This window comes from Lactuca saligna, chromosome 2 (genome assembly GCF_052625555.1).
Source record: "Lactuca saligna cultivar CGN05327 chromosome 2, ASM5262555v1, whole genome shotgun sequence".
NCBI lineage: Eukaryota > Viridiplantae > Streptophyta > Magnoliopsida > Asterales > Asteraceae > Lactuca > Lactuca saligna.
Genome location: NC_136418.1, coordinates 148,642,258 through 148,651,582, shown reverse-complemented (window position 1 = coordinate 148,651,582; position 9,325 = coordinate 148,642,258). Strand labels below are relative to the sequence as shown.

Sequence of the window (9,325 nt, the reverse complement as noted above, 5' to 3'; positions counted from 1 at the left end):
CGACGAAAGTGTGGTGTATAATTCTGAAATTGGCCTTGGTAGTTGGCGATGGTGATTGTGTTGTTGATGGTCGGTAGTGTGTTCTTGATGGTGGAAAAGAGATGATGACGTGAAAGAAATTTAGGACGGTGAATATTTTTGGTTAGGATATCTGGCCAAAATTATAGGTGATTAAACATGGTAGTTATTTAAAAATTGAATTATATTCCATAATTACACGAATTTAAATTTAAGAATAATTAATTCAATTAATAAAATTTACATGTTATCCTTATTAAATGTAATTATATACTATATGCTAGTCCATGTAAGTAATATGTACCCTAAGATCACAACATTTCATTCGTTTAATCTAATGGTTAAAATTTGATTATACATTCACACAATAATTATGGATTATATATGAACATAACTTTCTCTCTCTCTCTTTCTCTCTCTCTCTCTCTCTCTCTCTCTCTCTCTCTATATATATATATATATATATATATATATATATATATATATATATATATATATATATATGAAACCGTTCAATGGAAAATAAATAACTAGAGCATCAAGTTACTAACCAATAAAAAATTGACACATGTTCATTTCTTAATTCATACGGAATGTATTCTATATGATATTTAAATTACAAAAATCATCCTTACAATTTGATTAAAATTACCTATTTAGTATATAAAATGATTCGTATGATTTGCATACTTTTTGAAAATAATATAACTGCATTTATAATCGTCATCGCCAAATTAAAACTCCAACTGCCACTTGATAAGAACGCAGTGTTGAATCCAAAATTTAAAAGTTGTACAATTTATGGTTTAATTATCTTGTGTTTGCATAAAAGAATTCCGACACTCAATATTTGTTTATATATATAGTGTCATTTTGCAAAATAAGAATAATTCATAAATTATTTTGCAAAATATTAAATTTCACATTTTTCAAGTTATGTTTAAATTATTTAACATAATGTTGTATGGTTTGTGGGTTTTTGCAAAAAAAAAAAAAAAAAAAAAATTGTTGTTATTTGTGAATGTTCGTCTTAATTATATGCTCGGTAAATGTGATAGTTATTTAAACCGATAGTCACTTGGTGGATAGGACACCATCCATTTTTTTTTGCGGAAATTTGATTTGCAAAAATTACACGTTTCGCAAAATAACTTTTATCTTGAAAGTATAATTTGTAAAAAGTTGAGTATTGTGCACATGTGTAATATGTTATTTTAAACATTTTTTGAAGGGATAATGTCATAAAAAGCCTTAAGTTTGACAGAAAATATCAGTTTTACCCTTCGGCAGATTTTTGGTTCGTTTATACCGCAATTTATCATTTTTTTTGTTGGTTTTGCCCTTGTTACATGCAATAGCAGGTTTCCAGGTTATTATGAATTATTTTTTTGCAAAAAAACCCTTAAGTTTACAAATATTTCGCAAAAAAAACCCTTAAGATTATAAACATATAAAATATAAATATATATTCAAAAAATTTTAAAACTAAATAGTTTTCTACTAAAATATATTTTTAGCTTTACATACGGTAACTTTTATATTTGTTTGATATAAACTTTTTATATTTAAATTTTAAAAAACTTACCTAGTTTTAACAAAATTTGAATATATTTCTTAATTAATACTTCAACTTTTCAAAACAAAATTAAAAAACATTTGTTAGTTAATAAGTAATTATGCTAAAATAGTTATTATGAATAATATGGTATCATGTACATTCAATTAATTTTTTTAAAAGGTAAATAAAAATATTTTATATGTTTAAAAGGTTTGTATTTCAGAAATACTAACATATCGTATTTTTTATATGTTTAAATACATAATAATACTATCATATTTTTTTTTATAAAAATATCATAAACATGTTAAACATCAAAAATAAATATAAACATTTTAAACATATAAAATATAAATATATTTGTCTAATTTATTATATAAATATATTTATTTTTATATAAAATATGATAGTTTATTATTTCTGAAATTCAAACCTTTTAAACATATAAAATATTTTTATTTTTCTTTTAAAAAAAATTAATTGAATGTCACTAATGTTATATTATTATTAGCTAACAGATGTTTTTTAATGTTACTTTGAAAAGTTTAAGTATTATTTAATAAATATTTAAATTTTGATAAAACTAGGTAACTTTTTTAAAATTTAAATATAAAAACTTTATATCAAACAAATATAAAATATCGTACATAAAGCTAAAAATATGTTTCAGTAGAAAACTATTTAGTTTTATAAAATTTTGAATATATATTTATATTTTATATGTTTATAATCTTAAGGGTTTTTTGTAAAATATTTGTAAATTTAAGGGTTTTTCGCAAAAAATAATTCATAATAACCTTGAAACCTGCTATTGCAGGTAACAAGGGCAAAACCGACAAAAAAATGACAAGTTTGTGGTATAAATGAACCAAAAATCTGCCGAAGGGTAAAACCGATATTTTCTGTAAAACTTAAGGTTTTTTATGACATTATCCCTTTTTTGAAGAAACATTTATGTTAAGTAAAACATTGTTTCTAACTAAGTGTAAAGTTTATGCATTCAAGAGATAAACAAAAAAGGAAAAAGAAAGGTACAATATAAATTAAGCCTATAATATTTTTATTAATTTTGTAGTGGCATAATTATGTGAATAATCTAAAACCTTGGTTCGGTGTTATACGCAATAGTTTCAAAAGATAGTAAGTAGTTTTTACTTTTATTTATTTGTTTTACAATGCATCAAACCCCAACATGGATACCACAGGATATGCTAGTGAAACACAAGAAGATGAGTTGAAAGAATAAGTTATTGATTAAACGCAACCTTCGAAATTGCAGACAATAAGAAAGAAGTCAAATAAGATGATATTGTTGAAATTAAAAAAAGATGCTACATGGGTCTAAGTCAAACCTTGTAAAGGCCGTTAATTCAAATTAGTTTTAAACGATGTGTTGTGAATAGTAGACATGTTGTATTAGCCCCTTTTAGTCATTTTGATGATTTGCCCTTTTAATTACTTTTTGTTTTCTTTTTGTAAAGTGGGTGTTGTAAACAATGTGGTTGGTAATATCACCAAAATAATGTGATCCAACTTGTCTTATGCAATTAAGTGTTTATAGGCTTATGTACTTTTATATTTCTACACATAACAGATTCAATTGTTTATATTTCTTTAGAATAGACTCAAGAAAAGTAAAAATGTCACTTAACCAAATAAAGCAGGCTGAATATATTAAGTTAAAAAGAAACATCACTGCATATGTACCTGTATGAAGTCATGTATCCATCAAGTAATACATTGGCTTGAAGAAAATCATAATGTTACAATCAAATAGAAGAATCCTCAAAAACAACTCCTACTTATAAACATCTTCATGTAACAAGGTATCAAAATCATTATGTGTCAAGATCCTAATTATTATTCCCCTCACTACCACTACAAGAATCAGAATTAGAATATCATGTGTTGACTTCTTCAAATACTCTCTCAAATTCTTTTCTTCTCATTTGCTCTTCATTCTTTTCTTCTGAAGACACATCATCAGAATGCTCTTCATCCTCAGATGAGGATTCATCGCGAAGAATGCTTCTCTTTAAATCTTCATATCACTTTTCGTTCTCCAGGAAATTAGAATCCAGATTGAAAACATCTACAATGCACAAGAGATAGTGTTATACAGCCATATATTGAAAAACATGGAAAATATTTGAATCGTTATCTAGAAGAGATACTTTATGTGTCAGTTTCAACAAGATCCAACTCTGGATGAATGGCTGGATGGCATGTTCTTAATGCAAAAAGACCTTCAATCAAGAACTGAACCCTTTTGTCTATCTCTCCCTCGTGAAGAATCCCACGAAAAGGCTCAAGAATACCTGGATAACAACAGAATAGCATTAGATGAAAAGAAGGGAGTAAATAAATGGACAATGTGTTTGTGGTCTTTGAAGATAGGAAGGTTAAAACAAAACGACAATAAATACCAATGCACTTTTAGTAAACTTGCTACCACATAATTAGTTAATACAAATAACACAAATTAAATGACATGATACAACTTATAATTTTTACATTGCATGTTCCCATATTTATTAATTGCATAAATGTTGTCTATGGATTGCATCAGAAACTTTAGTTTCAACATGTCACCAAGTTGTGAGTTGTGTTGATCCATGTATAAACCTCAACAAATTTTCCATGTTCTTTTAAGCTTTCTGAAAATTGATCTCCCATAAAAAAAAAATTCTTTAAAAACAAAATCACAAAACCATTACAGATTTTACACATTGAGATCCAGTTTGCTGAAAATCATATAACTTTACAATCAAATAGAACAAACCTCCAAAAACAAATAGTCCTTAACATCTTTTCATGCAACCAGATATTCAATTTCTTCTCAACATAAACAACAATACATGTAAACATGCTAACGTTTCTTTCGGCGCTTGCTGCTCTTATGATCACTCTCACTCTCGCTCTCCGAACTAGAATCGGAACCGGAATCGGAATCGGAATCAGAACCGGAACCGGAATCGGATTCCGACACAGGCTTTTGTTGCATGATAAGACGCGGCATCTTCTTGAGATACTCCCTCAAATTCTCGGTAATCCCACCAAGCCCAATGGAAGTAAAAAAATTGATGGAAAAACGCGTGTTCTTGGGATTATCTCTCGGGAAAATCGACTCAAAATCCTCTTGCATCACCGGCTCACTCAACCGCTCGTTCAACAGCCGAATCCCAAGATGCTCAGACAGCTCCTGTAAGGAAAAGGGTAAAAAGGTAATTTTTTTTAATAATAATAATAATTAAAAAGAAAAAAGTAAAAGTAAAAATACCTGGAAGAGGATCTTGATGAAGATTCTAGAAGAGGAAGTGGTGTCTTCTTCAGTGAGACGGATGTAAGCCAAGACATGCCAAGGCAAGGCGTCAGTGCCGAGGAGATGCGCGAAGAATTTCGCGACATTCCGGAGTTTGTTGGTCTCGAGGCGGTGGATCATGGAGTATTGCTGAACAAAACATTTTTCAAAGTTTTCTTGATAGACTTTGTTGATCATGCAGAACCTTTGACCTAAAAGACCATAGTAACGAAGATATGTTCTCTCTTGACTGCAGCATTCCAGTAGCATTATGCATAGCTCCATCTGTGCACAACCAAAACTTAGACTTTTAGTTTAATTGTATCGAATTCGGAATGGAATGAATGATTCCATTCTTCTTACCTCCTGTCCGGGTTCGAGTTTGATTTTGAGGAGTTTATGACCGGCTTCTTCAAAGTCAACACTTGACATGATTGTTAGGTAGATTGTTCTTCGAAGATTGACAAGATTTGTTTCTGTTTCATCTCTGATTCTCATTTGCTCTTCATCTTCTTCTTCTTCTGAAGATTCATCTTCATCATCTGAATCTGAATCTGAATCTGAATCCTCCCCACCACCTTCTTCTTCAGATTCATCGCCAAGAATTGTTTTCTTCAGGTCTTCATACTTCTTTTCATTCTCAATGAAATCAGGATCCATCTTGAAAATATCTACAAACAACAAATAATACTGTTTTTATACACTTTACACCTACATAATGGAAAATTCATTTATAAATAAATTAGGTACCTAGGGCAATCTCTGGATCAATTTTATCTAGAAGAGATACTTCATGTGTCAACTGATCTTCCAGCTCAACAAGATCCAACTCTGGACGTACAGCTGGATGCCCCTGTGTAGTAAAGCAAACGTAACATGTTTGGAGATTAAATATATATATTTTAGTTGTCAATAGTAATAAGATATGACAAGATTTTAAGATTTTAAACCTGAAACTTGGCTTTTCTTAATGCAAATAGACCTTCAATCAAGAACTGCACCCTTTTGTCGATCTCTCCCTCATGAAGAATCCCACGAAATCGCTCAAAGATACCTGAATAATTTAGAACAAAGGGAATTCAATATATGTCAACAATGACAAATCAAAAGAACAATGTACTTTTAGAAGATAAAGAAAAAAAAAATACTAATAATATTAATACTCACCATGCAAACCTCGGGGAGATAGATCCTGAAGTATTGATCCACATTCTGTAACAAAACCAACAGCAACCTCCACGCTATCATCAGTTGGATTTTCTAGTAGAGTTGTGAGTAGTTCAAGAGCAATAAGCTCATGAACTACTTGTTGGTTGACCAAATGAGCTATAAACTTGACTGCAGCAAGTAATTGAGGCTGTGAAAACACTTTGTGTCAGTATAAATACAAAAAATATACTAATTCTCATAAAAAAGAAGTCACAGGTAGATGAAACAAACAACTTGCACCTTGTCATTTCTCTTATATGCCCTTTGAAGCTGCAAGATAATCCTTCTGAGCAGAAGGTCTCCAACTTCAGGGAATTTGGTGTTTACAACAGCAACCAGAGCTGCAAAAACATCTGTAAAACCAGGAGATGCCATTTGGGACTTCATGCATGATCGACAAAAAAGTCCTCTTCCTCTTATCAGATTTTCAGCAAACAACTCTGGGATGATGTTTTTGATGTTTGTGGCGTTGACCTTGTTGACCAAACCATTTATACTCTTTCTTAACGCATCCCATGTCATTCTTTGATATTCCATACTGCTTTTATCTTGAAATTCACTCATCATACGAGCCAACTTAAATGGTGGAATATACACCCCTCCACTCTTTCCTAAATTAGTCATGCCTTCTTGCAAATCAGCTAGCTTTTGGAATCTTGGGCCTTCATCAGGTTTTTCTTTATCCCCATTTTCATCCCCTTTATGCTTTGACACATCATCATCATCAGTTCTTCTTCTATCTTTATGATCACCATTCCTCTTTCTGTCCCTTTTATAATCTTGTCTCCTGTCATCTTCATCATCATTCTTTTCATCTTTGTTCCTATTCCTTCTCCTTTTGTATTTATCATCTTCATCATCACTCCTTTTATCCTTACCCTTTCTCCCTCTCTTCCTGATTTCACCAATTTCCTTATCACTCGTATCATCATACTTCCCTTTTCTACCACTTTTCCTGATCTCACCATCTTCTTCATCACTTATGTCCTCATTCTTTTTCCCTGTTATCCTGATTTCACCAACTTCTTCATCACTTTGATCATCAATTCTTTTCTTGTTTCTGTTGTTCTTATCATGTCCATCCTCATCATCACTCCTTATGTCCTTGCTCCTACCTCTTTTCCTCCTATCTTCATTCCTTTCCTTGTTCCTCCTATCATTACCATCTTCATCAGCATCATCCCTCCTTCCTCTTCTCCTGTCATTATCATCTTCCTCATCCCTACCTTTATCTTTCTTTTTGTCTCTCCTTTTATCATTTTTATCTTCATTGTCACTCCAGTCATCTCTTCTCCTCCTCCTATCATTAGCATAATCATCACCACGCCTCCTATCTCTTCTCCTCCTATCATTTGCATCTTCATCATCACTCCTATTCCTGTTCCTATCCTTAACAATTTCCTTGTTCCTATCTCGTCCCCTCCTACCATCTGCATCTTCTTCATCACTCTTATTGTTGAGCCTCCTATCTTGACTGTCTCTTTCACTCCTGTATCTATCATCATCTCTTCTTCTCTTATATTTATCATCTCCATCTCTGTCCCTTTGTCGCTCCATCATTTAATCAGCTTACCTGTTACTTAAACAATGGCAGAAAGTCATTCAGTGCACATTAAGTAAGGACTGCAATGTATAAGAATTTATTGCAATGTGCTTTTACCACTTTAATTATTTTTAAAAGTATTAAGTGATTAGCAATTTAGCATTAAGATACATGTATCATGAATACTAAACCAAAAGAACACATTCAACAGCAACATTTCATCATATCCCTTTAACACATTCAAATTCGATTTTTTGATTTTCGAATTTGGGGGGAAAGAAGGAAGAAACAAAGAACAGCAATCGATTTTCAGAAGGAGCAACAAACCTGTCGATTTGCAGCAGCGAGAAGGTGCAGCAGCGTCGTCCTTCTTCGGTTGCAGCGCCGTCGGCGTTGCTTGGTTGGGCGGCGTCGTTCAGCGGTGTTGTCGGAGTATGTAGCTGGGAAGGGAAGCAGACGCGAAGGGGGAAGAAGACGCAGGAGGAGGTGTGCGATTATGTGTTAGGGCAAAAAAAAAAAAAAAAAAAAAAGGAAACGCCTGCTTCTTTAAGGGAAATTGACTTTTCACAAAAACGTCGGACGTGTTTTATGTCGACTACAACCGGAAGGTTTTTTAATTTGATTTTTTAACTTCCAACCCGTTACCTAATATCAGTAAAACTTTGAATTTTAAAAAATATTAGGATTTAAAAATATTTTTTACATATATTTTTAAATGAATAAAAAAAATTCATACGTTTTTAATATATTTTTATACATATTATTATTATTATTATTAATACATGTTTAAATGTATATTTTTTAAAATATATTTATTTGTATTTAGTAGGTATAAGCAAGGTTCTAAATAACGTAAGGCGTGACTTGACGGTAATATCATGCCTCAAGCTTTTCCGAGCCTTGACGACTCGCTTTTCCGAGCCTTGGCGACTCATAACGTTTGTAAGGCGTGACTTAAGGCGGCAATTTTCTATATAATTAATATTTTTATATGTATTTTCAGTTATTATTCATTTTTATACACATATATGAGGTAAGGCGGCGTTTTGGCAAAGCTTGACGGCAGATGCAAGCCTTGGAGTCGTGGCGTGCCATGGCGGAGCCATGGCGAGCTTTTTAGAACCTTGGGTATAAGTATAAATATATATTTATTTCATATAAAAATATATTATATACATATAAATATAAAAATGCATATTTATATGGTTTATATTATATAAAAGATATAATTATATGTATTTGTACATATTACCAAGTATAAATATGTATTTAGACAAAACTGCACAAATGGTCCCTGTGGTTTGTCAAAAATTGTCACTTTGGTCCAAAAAAGTTTGGGCTTGCACCAGAGGTCCAAAGTTTTCATTTTGTTGCTTGTTTGGTCCAATCTATTATGATTTTTTTCAAAATGACGGATTTACCCCTGTGAATATGATTTTTCTTTTTTTCTTAATTGTTTTTCTGATTTGTCAGATTTAAAAAAAATAAAATTAAAATTAAATCTCTCTTTCTCTCTCTCTCTCTCTCCTCTCTCTCTATCTATTTCTTTCTCTCTCCTCTCTCCTCTATCTCTTTCTTCGATCTTCCTTCTCGTCACTCCTTTTTTCTTCGACTCCCAAATACCAATTGAACCACCGATTCCTATATCAGTTACAAACCGAAGGCCGAACACCATGGCTCCGTTCAACCCTGCGGT

At 31.6% G+C, this 9,325-nt stretch overlaps 1 protein-coding gene across 2 annotated transcripts; it reads right to left on the bottom strand.

Annotated features, from left to right (window-relative positions):
• Positions 1–3,373: 3,373 nt before the first annotated feature.
• Positions 3,374–8,157, bottom strand: LOC145032018 (uncharacterized). Of its 2 annotated transcripts, XR_013677062.1 has the most exons (10): positions 7,957–8,157; positions 6,327–7,659; positions 6,045–6,234; positions 5,828–5,931; positions 5,628–5,730; positions 5,241–5,548; positions 4,857–5,162; positions 4,359–4,778; positions 3,751–3,894; positions 3,374–3,668 (listed from the first exon to the last, which is right to left on the bottom strand). XR_013677062.1 is itself a non-coding variant. In XM_078980683.1 (8 exons), exons 2-8 carry the CDS (start codon positions 7,644–7,646, stop codon positions 4,446–4,448), a joined length of 2,664 nt encoding a protein of 887 aa, XP_078836809.1. In that variant the 5' UTR covers positions 7,647–7,659; positions 7,957–8,157; the 3' UTR covers positions 4,252–4,445. The 2 variants fall into 2 exon arrangements, 1 of the variants encoding a protein (XP_078836809.1); XM_078980683.1 differs by lacking the exons at positions 3,374–3,668; positions 3,751–3,894 and having other exon boundaries at positions 4,252–4,778.
• Positions 8,158–9,325: the final 1,168 nt, after the last annotated feature.